At 47.4% G+C, this 24,798-nt stretch overlaps 1 protein-coding gene across 3 annotated transcripts in view; it reads left to right on the top strand.

The window, feature by feature from the left end:
- Nucleotides 1-24,798, top strand: part of TRAPPC9 (trafficking protein particle complex subunit 9) — a 503,630-nt gene that overhangs the window by 120,088 nt on the left and 358,744 nt on the right. For all 3 annotated transcript variants that reach the window (XM_081258084.1, XM_081258086.1, XM_081258085.1), the window contains 4 exons: nt 4,243-4,328; nt 7,731-7,857; nt 11,264-11,396; nt 13,417-13,580. In XM_081258084.1, coding sequence (XP_081114210.1) covers nt 4,243-4,328; nt 7,731-7,857; nt 11,264-11,396; nt 13,417-13,580 — 510 coding nt within the window. The remainder of the gene's footprint in view (nt 1-4,242; nt 4,329-7,730; nt 7,858-11,263; nt 11,397-13,416; nt 13,581-24,798) is intronic.

Genomic DNA, 24,798 nt, shown 5'->3' with positions numbered 1-24,798 from the left:
GGTGTGAAGGCAAGTCTTTTTTTTTTTTTTTTTTTTTACATCTTTATTGGAGTATAATTGCTTTACAATGGTGTGTTCGTTTCTGCTGTATAACAAAGTGAATCAGTTATACATATACATATGTTCCCATATCTCTTCCCTCTTGCGTCTCCCTCCCTCCCACCCTCCCTGTCCCACCCCTCTAGGTGGTCACAAAGCACTGAGCTGCTTGGACATTCTCATTTCAGTCTGTCGATTTTGAAAGACAGCCCCAGCCTCCCTGCTGCTTCTCTGCTCTGGAGAGCGTGCTGGGGAGTCTGGGAGCAGGGGAGCCGGGGGGACATCGTGGTTGAGCAGGGCGGCCGGGTGAGCAGTGCGCGTCTGCCAGCGCGGGTGCCTCCTTTGATCTCTTTGGAGGTGGTCGGGGGGGCTTGTTCCAGTCCGAGTCTCACTGTTTCTCCATGGTGAGCAGGTCACTTTCTGGGTCTCTTTTCCCCGGGGTGGACCTGGACCTGTCATTACAGAGTTAATGAGGCTCGTCTCTTGGACCTTCTAGGAGTCTCTGGCTGGTCTTTTTGGGTCTCGTTAGGGTTGATGATAAGCTTTCTCCTCTAGAGGACATTTTAGGAAACTTTCACCCATTTTGTTTAGAGAAACTTCCAGAGACGATTTGGGGGACTGGAAGAGTGAGACTCCTTCTCAGGACCAGCTGCATGATTTGTTCAAAAATTATGAGGAAATTGGAGACAGATACAACGTTAAGCAGAGTGCGGCCCCCGAGCCTGGCACAGTGTGACTGCAGGGTCACTGCCCATGGAGCTGGCCTTTCCTCTTGATTTTCTTCCTCTCTGATCTTTAGAAACTGCTGAGGCTTCCTTTTGTGAAAAGAATGCCCTGCATTTGCTGCAGAGGACTTCCACCTTATCCAGTGATTCTCCTGACCATGTGATGCTGCAAGTGTTGTTTTCCCAACTTATAGACGAGAAAATTAAGACTGAGTGATTATAAATTCCTGCCCTAGGTCAGGTAGCCAGTAAGGACAGAGCTCAGGCTATGTCCATGGTTTGTGGCTCAAAGCCCAGAGACCTTTTCCTTTAAATATGGCTCCTCATAACAGTGAGAAAGAAGCACCTGTTCATCTGGGCTGAGGATAAATCCAGTGGATGATGCAAGATTTGGGGGGATATAACAGAAACTTCGGCCAAAATGCATGTTATTTGTTGAAGACCCATGGGTACGAACATGTAATTTATATTCTGTGGCTTCTAGTATCTTTTTAGCAACAGACTCATCAGCAAGGACCTGCCTGGAGGTTTGAAGAATCGCATGTCTTTAACCTAGAATCCCAGTCTCTATAAATGAATCGTATAATTGGGGGAGTTATCACAGCAAGGGGCACAGAATATTAGAGAAGAAGAAACCCTTGAGGGCAGTTCCTGAGACCATTTTCCACGCGAACTTGGAATAATTTACCAGTCTTTCCATCTGTATGTTGCCAGCATCTCTGTCGTCCTAGTTAAACTCCATGCCGAGGTGATGGCTGTACACGTCCTGAGCATAATTTGTGCAGGACTTGGTGGTGGAACCGGGCTTCTTGCCCGGGTTGACAGCTGCCCCGGAGGAGGCTTGGTGGCCTGGCCAGGCTGGAGCTGTCAGATGGCCTTGGGCTGCCGCCGGGCCTCCCTAGACTGCAGTTGTGCCATCTACAGAGACCAGGCGCCAGAAGCTCACTAGGAGGATTCTTCTGAGGGTCAAGTGAGATAGTGTTCCTAAAGTATCCAGCAGCCTTTCTCATAAGGCTCTGAGCAGTGCTGTGTGCACTGTCCAAGGTGCTAGGGATGCAGTGAGAAATCAGGAGTGTCACTTGCCCGATGGGTCCAGCCAGTGTGGGGGAAAGAGATGAGCTTGTCAGCAAAAGCCACCGAAAGATGCTGTTTGTCCACGGCTAAGAACACACATGGGGGCCGTGCAATACAATGTGGGGAGGGCCTGATACAGAAGGGTTTTTAATAGCCTTCAATGCCGTTCCTTCCTGTGGCTTCTGGGACAAAATATCGAGGAAGGGGCCCCACTGTGTGCTTTGACACACTAAGGCTTAGGAAGGAGATGATCTCCTCTCAGACATAAATAACTATTCCTGTAATCAGGGATTTATCTTAGGTTTACCTTTAGTGACTAGGCCTGTGCAAGTATAAACGATTCCTTTCAGGACCCCAGGAAAATGAATTTTGAAATGATGGTTATTTGACTGTGGTAGAGAAGACAAACAGTTCCTTCGTTATCAGGCATAGCAAGCTGTTAAAACAAATGACATTTTCATCGGCAGTGAGGAAGGCCTGGGGTGCTGGCCGCTGAGGCAGTGATGGGCTCAGTGATGCCGCTGAAGGTGGGGGTGGGAGCACCGTGTCTCTGCAGAAGGACTTCTGGGACCCCTCCCTCCCGCAGAGGTTCTCAGCCTGAGGCTGGGTGAAGAGAGGTGGGTTTCTGCAGCCAACGGGGGGAGAGCAACAGCCTGGGAGCAGCAGAGGCTTTGGGGCCAGGCACATGGGAGTTGGACTCGGCTGCCTCATTCATTAGGGCCATCGATGGTGGACGGTTCAGTGTTCCTTGTTGGTGAATGAGGGTGATATGTGCTCTGCTGACTGCTTCACTGTATTGTCAAGAGGCTCAAATGGGTACCTGCTTGTGCAAGCATTTTGAAAACTAACTCACCTGGTGGGCTCCTTCTTCATTGCATGCAATTTCAGGAAGCCATAGGTTTGGTGCAACCTGTCTTAGTCTCTGTGCAGGGGACCTGGTGTGAAGTGTTTGGGAAACATGGTGTCTTTATGAAAGCCTGTGAAAGCTGAAGAATTCTAATCAGTAAATCTTAGTATCTACTGTAGAAAAAACCCTTTAACCACCACTGTCCAGTCTAGATGCTTCTCTGAGTTCAAAGGCCTGGGCTTGAATCCCTGCTGCCCCACTTACTGGCTGTCTGATTCCCAGCACATTTATTAACCTCTTTGGACCTTGAGTACCTGCCTTGTAACAGTGGGATTGTAATATCTACCTCACCAGGTCATTATGAAGAGTAAGAAACAGGCTTCCAAGGGCTGGACAGTACCTCCTGCCCAACACGTGTTACTTGAAGCCCCTTCCAGTTTGCCTAATGGAGAATCTTAAGGGGAGGAGAGGGCAGTGAAGTGGGGATGGGGACCGTATTACTTTTCTTTTGTGTGTAACAGATGACCACCAATTTAGTGGCTTAAAGAACACAAGTTTATCTTCTCACTGTTACTGTCATGAGTCCAGCATGTGTTAGCTGGGTCCTCTGCTCAGAGTCTTGCAGGCTGAAATCCAGGTGTCAGGTTGGGGCTGTGTTCTCATCTGGAGGCTCGACTGGGAAGGATCTGTTTCCAGGCTCCCTCAGGTTCTTCATCCATTCCTTGTGGTTGTAGGACTGCCGTCTCTGTTCTCTTGCTGGCTGTCAGCTGGACCACTTTCAGCTTATAGCAGCCGTTCTTGGGTCCTGGCCACATGGCCTCCTCCGTACATCCTCTCATGCTTTGAATCTTTTCACTCAGGATGGGTATGTTCCCTTCCAAGGGCTCACCTGAGTAGGCCAGGCTCTCCTAGGATAATCTCCCATTGATTAAGTTAAAGCCTACTGCTTGGGGGCCTTCATCACATATGGAAGCCCCCTTCCCCTTTGTTATATAACATAGCCTATCGTCATCTCCACACTCGGGGGGAGAGGATGACACAGCATGTACACCAGGGGCCGGGAGTCTTGGGGGTCATCTCAGAATTCTGTCTCCTGTAGGTGTTGGACTGCAGCTGACCTGGGAGTGGACAGGGAGGAGAAGCCACCTTCTTCTCTCACAAGCTTAGGGAGGGGAAGGAGAAACCATGCCATGTGCCCCTTAAAATGGACCACAGTGCCACCTTCCTAAGTACCAGCCTCTGGGCCCGCAAAGGTCTGTGTGACGTATGGCCCTACACCAAGAATAGTGCTGTCTGGATTGATTCCAGTTTCCTGCAGCTGCGTTTGGCACTGAGGGAGGGAAGCATCAGTCACAGGGCATCCAAGTGGCAGGGATGATGTGCTTTGCACTGGAGAAAGGTAGCAGTAAAATAGCTTTAAACTGTGTATCTCAAGATGACCACAGTGCCCACTGCTTCACTGGAAAAATAAATTGCCAGAGGAGTAATCTGAAACCATGTGAAACGTGCAAAAACACCAGCTAAAACGTGGATTCTTCTGTGTGTATGTATTTCTAGATTTCCAGTGGGTTCAAGGAGATGTGTGTGAAGTTCAGCTGATGGTATATAACCCAATGCCATTTGAACTCCGAGTTGAAAACATGGTATGTATCATGAATCATTTGACCCTTTTGGGCTAAACATCAACTTACCATTAAAATAAGTTTTTTACTTAATATTTCAGGCATACTGCCTGCAATCTATGTCTGTTTTTAATATTTGTTTTGCCAAAGATTATAATCTTTTTGTGAGTGAAGACTACATCTTGACATTCCCGTGTCTTTAGTGCTTGGTACTCAGTGAGATGTGTGAGTCAATGAACAAAGACATCTGGGATTTGAACACACACAGAGCTTCGTTGATTGCATATAAGATTTGAAATAATTATATTGAAATTTACATGAGATTAGCAAGGTTACAAACCCTGTATTGTGCCCACCACTCAATAGCACTGTTACTGCACTGCTACAAGATGATAAGATGATCAAGGCCTAAGGGAAGAGCGAGCTCTTTATTCGTAAGAGAATAAACGGCTACGCTGCTGACACGAAGTTTCCCTCGGGTTTGAAATCTGATGTTCTGTTTCTGTGTTTGTGTACGGCGTTAGAGGCTCACTGTTTGCAGTGCTGTCCATTGGAACTGCTCCCCTAATTCTGCAGTGAGCGGGAAGGAGATGCATATGGCTCTCCAAGCTAGACCTAGTGTTTCCAGAGCGGAGCCCTACGCCATCGGGTGGATTCCAGTCCTCAAGTCTTCTCTATGCTCATTATTGTATAGAACCGCTTTGTAAATTTTCGGCATTGTGTGAAGGATGGTGCTGAGCCGGGCGATGCCTTCCTTTGGGGTTTTATGACTCGTGTTCAGGGTAGGAGGCGGGCTGTCCGTACAGGTGTCCTGCTGAGGGCCCGCGCCACGCATCAGGCCTGGCCCCTGCCGTGACCTTGGTCAGAGCCGTGGAGGGGTGCACGAGGGGCTGCAGGAGCCGCGTGGAGAGTTAGGGGAGGCCCCATTGAGGACACAGGGTGAGTGGGAGCTCAGAGGCAGACTGGGAGTTATCGAAGATGATGTTTAGGCCTCCGGCGTGAGACGTGGTTTTCCCAAATCTGTTGGAGCTCTTAGAAATTCAGCTGAATATTAAGCTTACCACCCTGAGGTCACTCCAAGAATGACCTGTAAGGATGAGTGTTCCCTCCTTCTCCTGTTGCACAAGAATGTGCCAGCCTTAGGGTTTAGCTCTTGGTCAGGCCCTTTAGTGACTTTCTGTCTCTTGGCCTAAACCAGGAATAATAGTTGTTTAGAGAATTTCCCCCAAAGTGGTTAAACTATCATATGCCTGCTGTTCTTTCATAGACATATTTTTAGTCTTAAAAAGAAGCTTTAATTTATATCTGGTTGAAAAGTAATATGTGCTTTTTGTAAAAAATGAAGAAGAACAAAGTATAAAATAAGTTACCACTAGGAGATAGCCCACAAATCATCTTCAGAATTTAAAAATTAAATTATGGAATATTTTAAGCATATGCAATGTTACAGGGAATAATAAGCCCTTGTATATCTACCATTCACATTTAGCAAATGCTCACAGTTGGCCGTATTTGCTTTAGCTATTTTAAAAAGAAATCAAATGCCAATATATTTTGCCTGGAGACAATAGCCATCTAATTGGTTTCTCTGCTTCCATTCTTGGCCACTACATCTGTTTCACACATGGTTAGATCATTTCATGCTTTTGCTCAGACTCTGGGCGCAGGTGTGCTCATTGTTCTTGGAGAGACTTCGCTTCTGGGTGCTTCTGTAGACAGAGTTAGGAAAGGTCTGCATGCATGCACACACAGACACGTGCTTACACACGTACCTACATGCATACATCTGCACGTGTGTGTACATACATATACATGTGCCCTTAGACATGCATATACGCAATACAAATACAGACTTCATACGTTCTGACTTCACAGCCATCCTTGCAATTCTAGTCTGTCTCCGTAGGGTTCTTCTCACTTTCCTCCATTCTGCATCAGTGTCCTTCCCTCCAGTGTGAGAACCCGGGCTCACAGCAACATTAGCACGCTTCTCATCTGCTTGCTCCTGGGATAGACCTAAAATAGTTTCAGGATTGCTTTGACCATAGCACTGCAGAAAACAACCCCCCTGGGAAGAATCCAGGATCCCTCCTACATTTAGGTCTTCTTTAATGTATCTCAGCCATGTTCTGTAGATTTCAGTGCAGGAATCTCACAGACCACTCATTAGACTTATTCCATGATAGGGGGTGTTTTTGGTCTCTTGTTAATGGTATTTGTAATATTTTATTTTCTAATATGTTTTATTTATTGCTAGATTATAGGAATACTTTTTTTTTTTTTTTTTTTTGTGGTACGCGGGCCTCTCACTGTTGTGGCCTCTCCCATTGCAGAGCACAGGCTCTGGACGCACAAGCTCAGCGGACATGGCTCACAGGCCCAGCCGCTCCGAGGCATGTGGGATCTTCCTGAACCGGGGCACAAACCCGTATCACCTGCATTGGCAGGCGGACTCTCAACCACTGCGCCACCAGGGAAGCCCTATAGAAATACTTTTGCTTTTTTAATACTGACTTTGTTACTCGGCTAAGTGCTCTTGTTAGTTCAGTTTTCCTCGTAGGTTCCACAGGGTTTTCCACAGTTTTTTTGTGTGTGAATAATTGTTTTCATGCCGTTTCTTTCTTCTCTTGGCTGTTGTGCTGGATGGGGCCTCTGTTACAGTGTTGAGGAGAAGGTCCTGAGTGCGGAGAGGTCCTTCAATCATGGGGCAGCTCCTGGAGGCCAGGGAGCCTGTCTCGTTCGCTGTCAAGCATAGGGCCTTGTGCTTAGTGAAATGAACTGATAATTCACAGATGTACTGGTGGAAGGATATTAACTGATGATCTGTTTCCACACTTCACGCTTTTCATTTTGTTTGTAACTAAAATATTTTACTTTTTCTTTTTATTTACATTCCAACTTGGTAAAACGAAAAAGCAGAACAAATATTAAAAATACATCAAGCGGGGCTAATATTAAAGATGGAATTGTTGTTCAAGCACCCACAGTGCTGTCCACTTCGAGATTGTTTTGTGTTCGTTGCACTTTGAGGACATCTCTACAATTCCCCATGGACTTTTTTTTTTTTTTTTTTGCGGTACGCGGGCCTCTCACTGTTGTGGCCTCTCCCATTGCAGAGCACAGGCTCCGGACGCGCAGGCCCAGGGGCCATGCTCACGGGCCCAGCCGCTCCGCGGCATGTGGGATCTTCCCGGACCGGGGCACGAACCCGTGTCCCAGGCGGACTCTCAACCACTGCGCCACCAGGGAAGCCCCCCCCATGGACTTTTATAAGAGCTGCTAATGAGCCTTTTCCTTAGAGTCCTGGGGCTCTCCTGTGGACGAGGCACAATGCTTGGGGGCCGATCGGGGACTGACCACGAGCGGCGGCTTTGGGATTGGCTTAAGGCAGTGCTCATTGCCGTCCTCTGTCACCTTCTCCAGGGGCTGCTCACGAGTGGAGTGGAGTTTGAATCTCTCCCCGCGGCGCTCTCCCTCCCGGCTGAGTCTGGTCTTTACCCAGTGACGCTTGTTGGGGTCCCGCAGACGACGGGGACGATTGCTGTGAATGGTAAGCAGGTTCGGGGGCTGCTGGCTCCTGTGCCGCCCGGCATTCCGGTCTTCGCCCGTTAACAGATAACGCATGGATGGCGGTGCTTTGGGACACGCCACGAACCATGTAGAGCGTGCGGGATGTGGGGGCACCCCCCGCGCTCCTGTCTGTCTTCCCCAGAGCCTGCAAACACGCTCCACGGTTCTCCCACTGCGGTTAAACCCCCCTGCGCCCCCGCACCCCGAGCCCACGATTTCCTCTCGCTGGGGCCTATCTGCTGTCTCTCCTTCCGAGCAGACCTCTTCAGAGTGCTGTCTGGACACGCTGAGCCCACCGTCCCACCTCCGTGCTGGTCCTCTAAGCCACCGCATCCTGCGCATCCAGCCGTCACCTCACCAAAACTGCTATCACTGAGGCCACTGGCAGTATTTTTCCGGCTAAATCCAGTGCCTACATTTCAGATTTTGTCCAACTCCACTGCTCAGCAGCCTTTGGCACCGCTGCCCGCCTCCTTCCTGGGTGCGCTCGCCCGGTCACCGTCGCGTCTCTGCCGCCTCTCCTGCCTGCCATTCTGGGGCAGTGTCTCCTGCAGGCACTTCTTCTTCAGCCCGACCCTTCAATCTGCGCCCAACTCTGTCCCTCCCTCCCTCCCTCCCTCCCTCCCTCCCTCCTGCTTCCCCACCTTTCTCCACCTGCTCTCTCTCGGCAGTCCCATCAGAGCCATCTGCTTTCGTGGCTTCAGGTCCCACCTCCATGCTGCTGATTCCCAGGGCCACGTCTCCTGTCCAGACCCCTTTCCTGGACCTGCACATACAGCCGCTTCCCACCCATCTTCTTGGCTGTCTCGTGGGCACGTCACATACAGCATGTCCAGACCGGAGCCCATCACCTCATCCCCCAAGCTCCCCGTCCCGCTGTGGTCCCGTCCCAGTGAGGGCATTGCCGTCTGGCCAGTTGCCCTGCCTGGGCACTGGGAGTCATCCTTCCCTGCTCCTGTCTCCTCCTCACTACCCCCTACAGCACTGACCATGTCATCCGCACCCTCTCCACCTCCACAGCCGCTCTGGTCTGGCAGAACAGGACCCTCTTCTAGAGTTTGTCACAGAAGCACCAGGACTGGTGTGTCTGCCCTCACTCTCTCCATATTGCAGCCACGTGACCTTTCCACAGGGCAAGTCTGGTCACGTCATCTCTGGACTGGAAGTCTTAGCGCTTTCACCGTGTGCTTTCCATCAGGGCTCCACGCCTCACCAGGGCTGTGGAGCCCCGTGTGATTGGGCCCTGCTCACCTCTGCCGGCTCGTACGGCTCCTGTCTTGGAAACACGCCATGCTTTCCTTCTGTTGGCGTGCCTCCAGACTTGGTGGCCCTGGTGCTTCTCCAGTGCCTAGCCCAGTCTTCCTTTCCCCCTGGAGATCGTCCTCAGCTTCCCTCTGCTGGATCGGGCCCCTCCTTCACGTCACTGATCGCGGTGGCTTATGGGCCTTTTCCTTGCCAGCCTCGTCTGTCTTGCCCGGCTGGATCCTCACACCTGGCACGTAGTAGCTCTTAGCTATTTGGTGGCTGAAAGAACAAGCATTCACTGGGAAAGGTGCTCTCTCTCGAGCATCCTAGGTGAGGGTGTGTTGCAGGCAGTGCTGAGCTGGGCTGAGCCCCGGCTTGTGGGCAGTGGGGGAGGGGTGACCCAGAACGGGAGGTGGGCGGAGAAGGACTTCTCCTGACAAGTGACCCTGAGGTTTGAAGGCGAACTAGGGGTTGTCCGAATGAGTGGGATGGGGAGTAAGAGGGATGCAGGCAGGAAGAACATCTGGTCCAGGCTCTTACCTACCTGGTGGTAAGAGAGAACAGGGTGCAGAGGGAGCTGGAGGGGGCCTCAGAATTAACTGGTCTAAGGCAGAGGGGTGTGTAGTGATGAGGCTGGGAAGGCAGACAGAGGGCCCACCCGGAGGGCCTCATAAGTCTTGCTGAGGGCAGTGTGGGCTGCTGTGTTGTTTGAAGAGAGGAGAGATACGGTCTGACGGGCGGTTCAGAGCTGCTCCAGGCTGCTGTGTTGGAGCACGGGCTGCAGGCGGGCAGGACTGGAGAAAGGAGACCAACTAGGAAGCTCCAGCCGTAGCCCAGGGAGAAGATGTCAGACATCGGACCCCAGCTGCGGCTGGGGATAGACCAGAGGAGACAGATGAGAGAGGAAGTAGCCAGGACCGAAAGGCTTGATTCAGCGTGACACACGGCCGAGGACCAATACGTCCACGGATGAGTAGTGAAGCCTCGGTGACAGGAGGTCGCTGGGACAGACTGGTTGGTGTCCATTGTTCGGGGAGCCTTATGTGTGAAGTATCACTGGACATAACACACAGGATTGTCATCAGATTTTCAGTTTATTTGCAGTCACCTTCAGCAATGGGCGAGAAAAGGAAAATGATTGATTTTAATTAAGAAACTGCAAACAAAGGTTCTTCGTAGACAAAGCCACACCCTATCAGGTTTCATAGAAAGAACAGTATGACAGGGCATTGTGCCAGCTGTGGGTTTCTGGGGAGGAAAATTGTTCGCAAGTTAATTTAAAGGAGTCTTAGAAAGAACATACTTAAAAAAAAAGGAAATGTGGGTGCTGTGAATTGGAGTTATTTTAAGTTGAGCGGCCAGTTGGAACTGGCGGAAGGTAAAGGGGAGCGTTGATGAGGCTGTATCAGGTGCCAGCTTGCTTCTTGTTGAGTATGTAGCCACTTAATATGAATGCAGAAAAATTGTCACCCTAGGCATTTAGCCATCGAGTATTATTTGATTTTGTTACACAGTGAATGTTGTTTATAATAATTATCTCAAAATTTCAAAAGCCATTTTAAAGCTTTGCTTAGACAATTTCAAGTGCTTATCTAACCCATGGAGGTTTTTTTTTCTTCATGGCAATTTTGCTAATCTTATATTATAGTACTTGTACACATTGAGCAGATTTGCCATATCACATAACAGCTGTAAAACCAATCATTGACTCTTGAACTTTCATCTCTCAACAGAAGATTTTGAATCATTTTTTTCAAATACTTATTAAGTTACATTATGTCCTGGAAAGGAATACAAACTATCATTTTCATTTTAGAGATGGATAAATTTGAAAAGCAAATTGGTAAAGGGATGAGACACTAATTATTAAGTTCTGTGAGATTTACAGTTTATACCCCGTCGCGTGGACGCAGCCAGCCTCGTGAAGTGGGCACGCAGGTGCTGCTCGCACCTCTGCTCAAGGAAACTGAGGGTCTTGGGGTTGAGTGTGGGAGCTGTGGGCGAGCCTGGCAGGCGACGGGGCCTAAATCTCAACTCAGGTTGGAAAGGGACCCTGCGTTCCTGTCACCCCGGGGCTGCCTTGAGGTGTGGGTGTCTCCTGAAGCCTTTTCAGGTGGTGAAGCTTTGCGTTTTTTCCCCAGGTTACCACACCACGGTCTTTGGTGTCTTTAGCGACTGTTTGCTGGACAATCTCCCAGGAATAAAGACCAGCGGCTCCACGGTGGAAGTCATCCCTGCTCTGCCCAGACTGCAGATCAGCACGTCTCTGCCCAGGTAGAGCACACGCAGCACTGGGTCTGCTTGCTGACAAGAGGGGCACCTAGGAGTGCTGTTCAGTACACCTTCTCCAGTGGCCTCAAGAGTCTGAGTTAACCTGTGATCGTTATGACCAGAATAGAGGCGAAGGGTTCAAACTGGAATATAGCAAATGCAGCAAACTGGAATATAGTTGAAGTGTTTCTTACCAAGATCAGAACAAAATGTGAAATTAGGCTTTGGAATCGTAATTTTGGTGAGAAACAGTTGAGGTTTTAGAGAACTTAAGAAAAAGTCTTATCTTCTAAAAAAGTCTTTTTTTTTTTTTTTTTCCTTTAGCATTATAGGAAAGCATAAAGAAGAAAGGGAAATCTCAGAGTGAATTACTATTAATGCTTTCTGGTGTTTCCTTCCACTGTTTATCCATTAAAAAAATGTTTGAATAGTTGAGATCATACTACATCTTATATACTATCATAGATTACTTCTTGCATAAACATATAACATAAGCTAAAATTTTCTATTTTAATTGCTTAAAAAATTACATCATACAGGTATCTCAGAATCTCATCACCATTCATTTCCTTGCTTTTGGAATTTGAGATTGTCTCAGTTTTTGCTCATGTGAATAATGCTTTAATGTTTATCCTTTGGGCTGTTTTTATAAAATGTATCTTGGTATTTTCTGAAATGTTTCAAAAGCTCAGTCACTTATTTAATGGGCCCCTTCTCAGTGCCAACCTCGTCTCATCCCAGCTCAGGGCTCTGATGGGTGGGACGCTGTGCTCTGGGACAGTCAGCGCCTGTGTCCGCGCCAGGCCTGCAGCCAGGCTGCATGGTTCTCTGCTTTCTCCCTCCTTCTTTTCCCACTGTACCAGAGGGGCTGGCATCCTCGTTGCTTGAGAGGCAGAGTAATTTGTGTCGGCTGTGTTTTAGTTTTCCTAAACACCTTCTCCGCAAATTCAAATTGACTACCAACAGCTTTCACTTGAGAAGGACTACCTGCTAAGATGTGGAAAGTAGTCATTTATAGTGAGGACGGGAGTCACTTTTCCTTCCTTGACAGAGAAAGTTTATTTCTTGACTCATGAACAACTTTAAAGGTATAAAATGCAAAGGAATTCATGTCGATTCTTTATGCTGTTATTTTCGGAAAATGCGGTTTGGATGCGCTTTTTAACCCCACCTCCCACACACGCACCTGCCTCGTTGTTGGCTGGCTTTCGTCTCCACTGTGCCTCTAGAGCCTTTTCCCTGTGGTCACCGGTCCCTCCTTGTCCGGAAGTGGGTTTGCTGCCTGTGGGTTGGGAAGGAAACACCAGGGTAATGAGCATTGTGGATCGAGTGACAGTCAGTAGGACTCAGGCTGGAGCTTCAGACCAGGGCTGTAGTGCTGGAGCCTCAAGGGAGTGTCAGGTGAGGCTCAGGGCCTCGGGTCCAGGGCCCCAGCTGACCAGTGCCGAGGACCCGCCAGCTTCCCTGGGTCCCGTCAGGAGTTGGCAGCATTGCTCGTCGGTTTTACCTGTGATGTGGAGGCTGTTGTATGTACTTTTCATTTCTCTTCATTTTCCTCCACTTCCCATGTTATCATTTGAATGGTTCATTTAAGTTTTCTTCGTAAATCAGTGGATTTTCCCCAGGCCATTTCTGAGCATGAGATTTAAAAAAATTTTCAAAGAGAGCAGCATGCTCACGGATCATTTGAATTAATTCATTGTTTCACTTTTGTCCTCACCATAATCCAATCATTAAGAATTTTTTTTGCTTCACACACGCTTGAGAAAGTAAGGCCCAGTGAGAGTGATCACGTGGATGACAGGTCAGTGACCCAGGACGCATCTGCATGTAGACAGCGCTCACCACGTGGCAATTTGCCCTTAAGTTCCTGGATGCTGGATACCGACTCCATGTTAAAGCCAAGGCTCCCTAGTCCCTGTTTCTGAAATGTTTCAGTGTGGTGATGTGAATCATTCTAAAATGCCCTTGGTTTTCTTTGTTTTTTTTCTGTTTCTAAAATTTATTCTAATTATTACTTTAGGTCTGCACATTCACTGCAACCTTCCTCTGGTGACGAAATATCCACTAACGTGTCAGTCCAGCTTTACAACGGAGAAACTCAGCACCTCGTTGTGAAACTGGAAAATATTGGGATGGAACCACTGGAGAAACTGGAAGTCACCTCAAAAATTCTCACCACCAAAGGTAGGGAATTTAAGTAGGTTTGACCCCAGAAATGTTTATCTTTTCTATTTGCAGAAGAGACACATTAGATAACCAGTGTTCAGAAAGCCTAAAAATTTCTTCCACTTTTAATCTGACACCACTGTGAAATTTTTGTCCTAATCATGCGTGAAGAACACGCAAAGGAAGATAATGGAGCACAGGATGCACCTTCGTATCCCCTGTGCTTTTAACAATGATCAGGTCTCGAGAAGCGTATCCTGGAATGAATGAATGAAGAGAAGCATTTGCAGGTTCAGAAGCATTACCATCTAGGATCCATCCATCCAGCCCAGTGTTTTCTGTGGGTTCAACACTTAGAGCCTGTGTACTCCCTCTTAAAGACAGATTCTGTTTCCTAGTTCTAAGGCACATGTAGCTTGGGTGTCATAAGACCTATGTTAAACTTTGGCTTCACCGTTTACTTGCTGTTTGTCCTTCACATGCCTCAGCTTCCTCCTGGGTAAGCAGGGGAGGTGGTCCTTACCATCAAAAGTTGTTCTAAGAATTAAGTGAGGCAGCGTGTGACAGAGGACCTGGTCTGCTTGTGGTTAGTGAGTGGTACTGATCAAAGGGGGGGTATATTGTGTGTGGTGGGGGGAGGGCATCGAGAGTAGTAAGTGGCAATAAAGTCAGGTCATTTAATAAAGTTAGAGAAATTATACTGTCTGTGGAGACCAAAGACAAAGGCAAAACAGGGAGAGCAAGCTGGTGGGATTTCGGGGTGTTTACACGCTTTTGATGTAGGAGCGAGGTGAGCCAGGCATCCAGTGGGAGCTTGGGCACACCTGGGCGCTGCTGAGGACGCTGCTGTCCCGGGGCTCCTGGCACTGGTGGGCCGAGGCTGCCATCTCCGTGAGGGTCTCCAGGATCGGATGCTGGGCCATGGGGCCACAGGCATTCGGCTTCAGAACTACTTTTCCAAAGTCCAGTTACACAGTCATCGTGTGAGAGTGACGGCTGCCCCAAGTCCCCTCTGCCCTGTGGCATCGTGGTCATTATATCCACGGTAGGGAGGTGGGGTATAATGCTCTAACACCAGTGTTTAATTTTTATTTCCCTGATGACCAGCGAAGTTGAACACCTTTCATGTGGTTTTGGATACTCAGGTCCTTTGTCGTACCAGCACTTTGTCCTTTTTTTCCCAGTGGGTGTTCTGCATTTTCTCTGTCTCTGTTTCTCTCCGTCTCTGTGTGTCTGTCTCTTTTGCTGTCTCTGTCTGCCCCTCTCTCCTGACTTTCAGGGTGCCTTTGATCCTGAGTGTAAGTTCTTTGCTGGAACGGTGTGGTGTGAATATCCCCTCCTACTCTACCCAGCTGCCTTTACATTCTCTCAGCCATGTCCTTGGATAGACAGAAGTTGTTCATTTTAGTATGGTTCACCTATATTCTTTTCTTTTATGGTCATTGCGTTTTGTGTCTCTGAGTCTTCGGGGAATTTTGATGATCCTACCTTAATCGCATCCTTTCTTCCCTTTCTCTCCTATTTTCAGGAGCAAACACATATGGATTAGGTAGAAAATGCCTCCCTGACATGAAATACCTTCATCTGGTATTCTGAAGTTAATTAAATGGTTAAAGGGGTTGGTTGATGGTTGAACAAGCGAACTAACATTGAATGACAGAAAATTGCAGAGTACATAATGGTAAAAATTTTCACATCTCCTGTGAGTTACCTTGCCTTCACAGCTTAGCAACTGGAAAATATCTCTTCCTTTTCTCAAATAAACCCAAATGGTAACCACATGTCCATTATTCATTACAGACTTGCTTCTTCTTTCCGAAGCACAGATCCTCAGGGTTCTCCTTTGGAAACCCCTGCTGTCCCTGCGCCCCAGGCCCCGTATCCCTGGCCTCTGCCCCAAGCTTCAGCCTCAGCCTCAGCCACCTCTCCCCTTAAACTCTCGTCGCGTTGACCACTAGGAACTAGTTTCAGTTTCCTGGACGTTCGTGCTGTCTCTCTAAACTTGAGGATAAACCATCTCCTCTCCCTAGGAGCCGACTTGCTAACTTCTGTTCCTGCTTTTGCCTCCTCTTCTGCAGTTAACGTATCCTGGGGTTTCTGCTTCGTGGTCACTCTGGGAAGCCTTCCTAGACTGGGTGACTGGGGCCGCCCTTTGTTGTCTCAGAGGCCCGGGTGACTTCTGAGGAGCCCCTTTCATTCCGAGTTGTCATTGCTTGTGTTCTGGTCTCCCTCCAACCAGGTGCGAGTCTCTCAAAGGCAGCGAGTACGTTCCCCTACCTTTGGTGTTCTTACGCTTTTGAACTCTTCTGGAACTTATTCTTTGTATCAGCCATTCCCTCCCTCTCCAACCTTTCATTATAAAAATATTCAAACATACAGAAGAGTGGAGAGAATTTTACAGCGAACGCTGCAGACCCACCGTCTAGGTTCTATAATGTTTGGCTATCCAGCCTCCTATCCATCTTGATCCATCTTGTTTTTTTTGCGTCGTTCAAAATAAGTTGCAGATTTCTGTGCATTTTACCCATTAATACTTTAGCATGCATATCATTAATTAGACTTCAAAGTTTGTTTACTTTTCTTTGGTAAAAAGTATATGAGGTGAAATACACAAACCTTAAGTTACCATTTGATAAGTTTTGACAAGTACATGTGTCACCCAAACTTTTATCAAGATATATCACAGACCATTCTCATCACCTCAGAAAACCCTCTCATGGCCCTTTCCAGCCAATCCCTGCCCAACCTGAGAGGTGGCCACTCTCAGTATTTACCTGGTCAGCCCTCGGTCATCGTTTACTGGCAGTGATGTGGGAGGTTGGAAACGCTCGTGGGAACTGGACAGAATCCCTGGAGAAGCCTCCGGGGCTGGGTCCTTCCAACACTGTCAGCAGTCACCTTCTCGCCCAGCTCTCAATTTAGCCTCTTCGAGGGCAGGGGGTCAAGTATTATTACCCTCACTCTATGGATAGGGAAGGTGAAGGCCGAAGAGGTTAAATGACGTATCTGGGATCACACAGCTGGTTCCATCATGTATAGCACGGGCCGGCCACTCAAAACAACACGTGTGCAAGTGAAAAATTAAAGCTGTCATTCTTTTTTAATTCTCATCCCAAGCTGCCATACATTTACATGTGGAATTAAATTAATGAAAATAAACCATCTGCTTCCAAAATATACAAAGGGAATAATTCCTGTCACTTATATTCTACAGTACCAAAAAGCTGTCAGTATCAATAAATGATGTAATATAAATGTGAAGACGGGAAAATGTCTTAAGCCGGGAATATGAGTGAGCTCTTTGTGAAGCTCTTCCACAGGGAATTAAATGCTCCTTCCTCCGGGGTCTGTGTTATTTTCTTTGTAGCGCTGTTAGGGTTATTTTATGTCTCAGCAGTAATAATAACTTTTACTTTCTAGCACTCACCACATGCCAGCTGAGTGGTATTTCAGATAGTTTTTTCTCATTAGAGGTCTTTCTAGGGTAGGGGTGGTCTGTTTACCTCACTGCTGCAGTGCCGGGGCCCGGGAACTAAGAACAGTGCTTGTCACAGAGGAGGTACTGAGTGAACCCAGCGCGAGTTTCCACCACACAGGTTGTTGCGCGGCTGGCGTGTTAATGCAGGACGCAGGAGCGCTGAGGACGACCCTGAGCACGAAGTGCCATGTCTTGCCTGCTCCGAGGGTGCTGACTGCTCTCGGTGTGTTCTGCCTGCAGGTGGTCTGCGTGCGTGGGGCCTTGGCCGCGTGGGAGGCCTGCCTGCGAGCCCCATGTCTCTTCCCCTCCTCTTCTTGCCGCCCGTCAGGGGCCCTCGCAGGTCTCTGGTCACGCCCTCACTCCCCTCTGCTTGACCCCCTTTTCTTCAGATAAAGAAAAGTTTCCTGGTTTTTTTTTTTTTTTTTTTAATGATGTTGGCTGTGGGTTTGTCATATATGGCCTTTATTATGTTGAGGTAGGTTCCCTCCATGCCCACTTTCGGGAGAGTTTTTATCATAAATTGGTGTTGAATTTTGTCAAACTCTTTTTCTGCATCTGTTGAGATGATCATATGGTTTTTATTCTTCAGTTTGTTAATATGGTGTACCACATTGATTGATTTGCGTATATTGAAGAATCCTTGCATCCCTGGGATAAATCCCACTTGATCATGGTGTATGATCCTTTTAATGTGTTGTTGGATTCTGTTTCCTAGTATTTTGTTGATGATTTTTGCGTCTATATTCATCAGTGATATTGGTCTGTAATTTTCTTTTTTTGTAGCATCTTTGTCTGGTTTTTGTATCAGGGTGATGGTGGCCTCATACAATAAGTTTGGGACTGTTCCTTCCTCTGCAATTTTTTGGAAGGGTTTGAGAAAGATGGGGGTTAGCGCTTCTCTAAATGTTTGATAGAATTCACCTGTGAAGCCATCTGGTCCTGGACTTTTGTTTGTTGGAAGATTTTTTTTTTTTTTTTTTTGTGGTACGCGGGCCTCTCACTGTTGTGGTCTCTCCCGTTGCAGAACACAGGCTCTGGACGTGCAGGCTCAGCAGCCATGGCTCACGGGCCCAGCCGCTCCGTGGCATGTGGGATCTTCCCGGACCGGGACACGAACCCGTGTCCCCTGCATCGGCAGGTGGACTCTTAACCACTGTGCCACCAGGGAAGCCCCTGTTGGAAGATTTTTAATCACAGTTTCAATTTCATTACTTGTGATCCATCTGTTCATATTTTCTGTTTCTTCCTGGTTCAGTCTTGGAAGGTTATACCTTTCTAAGAATTTGTCCATTTCTTCCAGGTTGTCCATTTTATTGGCATAGAGTTGCTTGTAGTAGTCTCTTAGGATGCTTTGTATTTCTGCAGTGTCTGTTTTAACTTCTCCTTTTTCATTTCCAATTTTATTGATTTGAGTCCTCTCCCTCTTTTTCTTGATGAGTCTGGCTAATGGTTTATCAATTTTGTTTATCTTCTCAAAGAACCAGCTTTTAGTTTTATTGATCTTTGCTATTGTTTTCTTTGTTTCTATTTCATTTATTTCTGATCTGATCTTTATGATTTCTTTCCTTCTGCTAACTTTGGGTTTTCTTTGTTCTTCTTTCTCTAGTTCCTTTAGGTGTAAGGTTAGATTGTTTATTTGAGACTTTTCTTGTTTCTTGAGATAGGCTTGTATTGCTATAAACTTCCCTCTTAGAACTGCTTTTGCTGCATCCCATAGGTTTTGGATTGTCGTGTTTTCATTGTCATTTGTCTCTAGGTATTTTCTGATTTCCTCTTTGATTTCTTCAGTGATCTTTTGGTTATTTAGTAACGTATTGTTTAGCCACCATGTGTTTGTGTTTTTTACGTTTTTTTCTCTGTAATTCATTTCTAATCTCATAGCGTTGTGGTCAGAAAAGATGCTTGATATGATTTCAATTTTCTTAAATTTACTGAGGCTTGATTTGTGACCCAAGATGTAATCTATCCTGGAGAATGTTCTGTGCACACTTGAGAAGAAAGTGTAATCTGCTGTTTTTGGATGAAATGTCCTGTAAATATCAATTAAATCTATCTGGTCTATTGTGTCATTTAAAGCTTATGTTTCCTTAGTAATTTTCTGTTTGGATTATCTGTCCATTGGTGTAAGTGAGATGTCAAAGTCCCCCACTATTATTGTGTTACTGTCGATTTCCTCTTTTATAGCTGTTAGCAGTTGCCTTATGTATTGAGGTGCTCCTGTGTTGGGTGCATATATATTTATAATTGTTATATCTTCTTCTTGGATTGATCCCTTGATCATTATGTACTGTCCTTCCTTGTCTCTTGTAACATTCTTTATTTTAAAGTCTATTTTATCTGATATGAGTATTGCTACTCCAGCTTTCTTTTGATTTCCATTTGCATGGAATATCTTTTTCCATCCCCTCACTTCCAGTCTGTATGTGTCCCTAGGTAATTACCGATATGTATGTTCCTATGATCATTTTCGTTTGGGTTTGTTTTCGTAGGTCCTTTTCTTCTCTTGTGTTTCCCACTTAGAGAAGTTCCTTTAGCATTTGTTATAGAGCTGGCTTGGTGGTGCTGAATTCTCTTAGCTTTTGCTTGTCTGTAAAGCTTTTGATTTCTGCATCGAATCTGAATGAGATCCTTGCCGGGTAGAGTAATCTTGGTTGTAGGTTCTTCAGTTTCATTACTTTAAATATATCATGCCACTCCCTTCTGGCTTGTAGAGTTTCTGCTGAGAAATCAGCTGTTAACCTTATGGGAGTTCCCTTGTATGTTGTTTGTTGTCTTTCCCTTGCTGCTTTCAATAATTTTTCTTTGTCTTTAAATTTTGCCAATTTGATTACTGTGTGTCTCAGCGTGTTTCTCCTTGGGTTTATCCTGTATGGGACTCGTTGGGCTTCCTGGACTTGGGTGGCTATTTCCTTTCCCATGTTAGGGAAGTTTTCGATTATAATCTCTTCAAATATTTTTCTCGGGTCCTTTCTCTCTCTCTTCTCCTTCTGGGGCCCCTATAATGTGAATGTTGTTACTTTTAATGTTGTCCCAGAGGTCTCTTAAGCTGTCTTCATTTCTTTTCATTCATAGCAGTGAATTCCACCATTCTGTCTTCCAGGTCACTTATCCGTTCTTTTGCCTCAGTTATTCTGCTATTGATTTCCTTCTAGTGTATTTTTCATTTCAGTTATTGTATTGTTCATCTCTGTTTGTTTGTTCTTTAATTCTTCTAGGTCTTTGTTAAACATTTCTTGCATCTTCTGGATCTTTGCCTCCATTCTTTTTCCGAGGTCCTGGATCATCTTCACTATCATTATTCTGAATTCTTTTTCTGGAAGGTTGCCTATCTCTACTTTGTTTGGTTGTTTTTCTGGGGTTTTATCTTGTTCCTTCATCTGGTACATAGCTCTCTGCCTTTTCATCTTGTCTGTCTTTCTGTGAATGTGGTTTTTGTTCCACAGGCTGCAGGATTGTAGTTCTTCTTGCTTCTGCTGTCTGCCCTCTGGTGGATGAGGCTGTCTCCCTGTTGTGTTTTTCTCCTCCATCTTCCTTGCTTTCCTGTCTTGTTCTAATCTCTGCTCTTACAGACTCACGGAGTGAAGTAAGTCAGAAAGAGAAAAACAAATACCGTATGCTAACACATATATATGGAATAATAATATAAAAAAGGTTCTGAAGAACCTAGGGGCAGGACAGGAATAAAGATGCAGATGTAGAGAATGGACTTGAGGACCTGGGGAGGGGAAAGGGGAAGCTGGGACGAAGTGAGAGAGTGGCATGGATATATATACACTACCAAATGTAAAATAGATAGCTAGTGGGAAGCAGCCGCATAGCACAGGGAGATCAGCTCAGTGCTTTGTGTCCACCTAGAGGGATGGGGTAGGGAGGGTGGGAGGGAGACATAAGAGAGAGGAGATATGGGGATATATGTATATGTATAGCTGATTCACTGTTATACAGCAGAAATTAACACACCATTGTAAAGCAGTTATACTCCAATAAAGATGTTAAAAAAAAAAGAAAAAAAATCCTTTTGCATTTGCAGTATATGGTAGGGATCAGGGACACTTAAGAGTCACACAGACCTTTGTGGGCCTCTCAGGGGTCTGAACTGCCCTCTGGGCACTTATGGGGCATGTGTGTTCCCCCATCACAAGCTCCTGAGCTGGAGCTGAGCATTTACAATCCACCCCATCAGGACAAGGATCATCCGCCCATGTCATGGAGGGATTCTAATTACAGTCTGTGTGAACACGTCTTTATTTGTAGGTTGTCCAAGAGCCAAACTTCTGCCTTTACTTAAGTCATCACGAATTTTATTATAATTAAGCCCAAATTGAGATGAATTTATTGTATTTGCTTTTCAGCAAATCTTCTGAGACACCCGTGAGTGTGTGTACAAACACAAGTATACACATACCTGTGTACATATACACACCCCTTAATTTCTTTATACTTCCAGCTTAATTTTTTGACAGAAAGCAACGGCTCCATGTGGGTATAATGAACAGCTCATAAGTGTTTTGACTGAGGTGCCATTCCCTGCTGCTTCCTGCTCTCATCAGCATTGTGGCAAAGTCTCTGCCATTAGAAACATAAATGAAAGGTCCTCAGATGTTGAAGGTCACCAGCAGTAACGACTCCTCTGGTAGTGTCAGTGTCACATAACCAGTTTGACTTGACTGCATGAAACTAAACTCTAGCATTAAAATAATGACTATTATTTCTGAAACGAAATTCCACAGGGGGGAGAATTAGTGACATATGCTACCCTCTTGGTTTATGTTTATCTTGTTATTCCTGATAGCTTATCATTATATAGGATTTTGAAAAGCCCCTCTGGACTTGCCATTTTGTAGCACAGCAATGAAGGAAAGAACCAGAAAGGCCCACTTTTGAGGCGTAAAAACACATTAAATCCGACAATGAAGCTATTCAGCTCTCTGTCCTGCTGCAGCTGGAGGAGAGTCCGAGCACTGTGAACTCCTCTGTGTCGTTACTTAGTTGTTTGGCCACAGAAGGTGAATACGCTGTTCCTCGCGGGTGGACTTGCCTGTTGTCTGAATGTGTCACTCTTAAGCCACAGAACTTAATACAGAAATAAGCAGTGTAGCTAGCACCCCTTCTGAGTATACCCTAAGCTTGGAGGCAGTGGGGTACTGAACACAGGACTTCGAACCTTATGTAGCTACTGGCCTTTTCTGGGGCTGGGGGCGGGGGTTGGGTGGCAGCTTTCAGGTCTCTTCTTGAGCTGTGCCTTTTGCCTGAGCACGTAGCGGGAGCAGCCAGCGCGGTGCCAGGCGGCTTGCTTGCTGCCCTTGACCCTTTCCTGTTGCTCTGCTGTTCCCTCTGTCAGGGCAGGTGGTAGCATGGCCCCTCTTCAGCCGGTGACGTGAGAGATGGGTTTTGGAGTCAGACGGGTTTGGCTCCCAGCCCCTTGCTGTTGGTGACCCTGCGTGGCTGCCCTGAGCAGGCCACCGAGTGCTTGCAGGTTAGCGTTGCAGCCTGGGCACCCCTGACCCAGCCCTACTCTCGTCTGGTGATTCCAGAAGGAGTGGTAGTGCCTCTGGGGTGCCCAGCACAGTGCCTGGCACGTGGTGGGTGATGGGTACCTGCTAAGTTCCCTTCCCTTTAAGTGGGGGAAATGAGCTGCTGCTTTTGCTTTGCCATAGCTGCACCAGGGGAGTGTCTGTGGGGCTGGGAAGCCAGCACTCAGCGTGGGCAGGGCCGACTTGAAATACACAAACTCACGCCCCGCCTGAGGCAGGCAGGTGCCTGGGTCCACGTTTCCTGGGTTGATCTCTCCTTGAGCTGTTCAGAAGCCATCTTAGCTTTCTCTTTGCTCTCAAATTTTTCCTGGAATGGTGAAATTTAACGATCCCCCAGATGAGCAAGGGTGTTCTGGCATGAAACCCTGCGCATCACACAGCGAACAAAAGCAGAAGAGGTGAGATGGTGAGAAGCGCCTGGGAGGCCGTGGGCAGCTCTGACAGTGGGGGGCTTGCTGGCTCCTCTGTCCCTGGCCACCCAGGGGAACCTGTTAGCCGATCGATTCTCAGGACCCAGGGGGCTCGCTAAGGAGCCCGCTGAGGGCCTGAGAAGGAGTTAACGGTAAGAGTTACACCCTCCTTGCCGAGTTTTCTGACTTTCTCGGCCTGGTCTTTTTTCGACTCGCTTCTGTTATGGCATTTTTATGTAATTCTTAAAAACACACACACACAGGGCTTCCCTGGTGGCGCAGTGGTTGAGAGTCCGCCTGCCGATGCAGGGAGCGCGGGTTCGTGCCCCGGTCCGGGAGGATCCCACGTGCCGCGGAGCGGCTGGGCCCGTGAGCCGCAGCCGCTGGGCCTGTGCGTCCGGAGCCTGTGCTCCGCAGCGGGAGGGGCCGCCGCGGTGAGAGGCCCACGTACCGCAAAAAACAAACAAAAACACACACACACACACACACAAACTTTGTGGCAATACAGGGCAAAACTGAAAAAATAAATCTCGTAAAAAAGCATTTTTTTACCTTCTTAGCACGGTCAAAGCGTACAAATGTCTTGGGGAAAAAAGACTCAGTTTCTTCAATGTCTCATGCAGTGTCCATGCCACATCCCGCCTGCACGTTTGGGTGAGGACAAGCAGAGGAGAGCTGGGAGGAGGTGGCAGTGCCGCACGGGGTTAGTGGGCCAGGCACTCCCGGCAGAGGGGGCAGCACGTGTGGGTGGTAGTAGGGGCACAGCGGGTGAACGTGGGGAAGGGGAGGAGGAGAGGCAGGGGTGAGCCCGGACTGTTCTTCCCACGCATTTCAGTCCTGTCAGGACCCACGTGTGCTGGTGCAGCAGGAGGTGCGCTGAGAGCCCTCACCTAGTTTCTGCCCGTCCACGGGAACAGAACTGAATGAGAGCCCGGGTCTTGGTGCCTGGGTTTCAGAAGTGGCCCAATAGAAGCTTTGGGAGGGGGGCCTTTGCGGGGCCTCAGTATCTTGGCCGGTATTGCCATTTCATAGAAAGGTTGGCCAGAGCTGCTCTGGCAGATCGAGAGGCTGTTTAAAGAAGTTAGCATTCACTGCTATAGTCCTGGGGCTTTGGGATCTGGGCTTCCAGCAAGCAGGGCCCGAACGGTTTTCTGCCCTGGCTTCATGTCACCTAGTATGTCATATACCTTTCTATCCCAAATTAATCTGTGGGATTGAAAAATAAAGACAAAGAATGTATTAACCTGGTTCACACATACTTATAGAATGTGAGTCACTGGGCCATCGAGAGGATCTTGGTACCATTAGTGCTTTGGGAGGGAAGGCAGTAACTTCCGTTGTGGAGTCGGATGCTGGCAAAATACCCAGAGAGTAATATATCCAGCAGGACTAGAGGTCAGGTCAGTTTGTAAAACTTAATCAGATGAGGCTCCTGCCTCATACTCAAAAGTAAAACAATTGCCAGCAAACATCTAGAATCTGTGTGTTCCGTACAGTATTCATTCTATAGGAGGAGGGTGATAAGACCAGTGTGTATGTGAGGAGTTTTGAGTGTAATGTCCGTTAAATGTGTCGCATGCACAGGAGGGTGTGTAGGCACATACGCGCCACGTCCAGAGTCAGCCCCACGGGTCCCACTGCTCTTTACCCTGCCCGGCCTCTCCGCATCTTCAGGTCTGGTCTGATTAGCAGTCTCTCCCGGAGGTTTTCCCTAGATCTGTGGTTACTGTCAGGTGCCCAAGTGTCCCGGCCTACAGTGATTAATCGTTCACGTTGTCCTTAAATCTTACCTCCCGGGAACCAGCACTCTCAAC

Source organism: Mesoplodon bidens (genome assembly GCF_964165515.1).
Source record: "Mesoplodon bidens genome assembly, chromosome: 16".
NCBI classification, from domain to species: domain Eukaryota; kingdom Metazoa; phylum Chordata; class Mammalia; order Artiodactyla; family Ziphiidae; genus Mesoplodon; species Mesoplodon bidens.
Note: the sequence above shows the minus strand (reverse complement) of the source record. Positions and strands in the feature narration are given on the sequence as shown.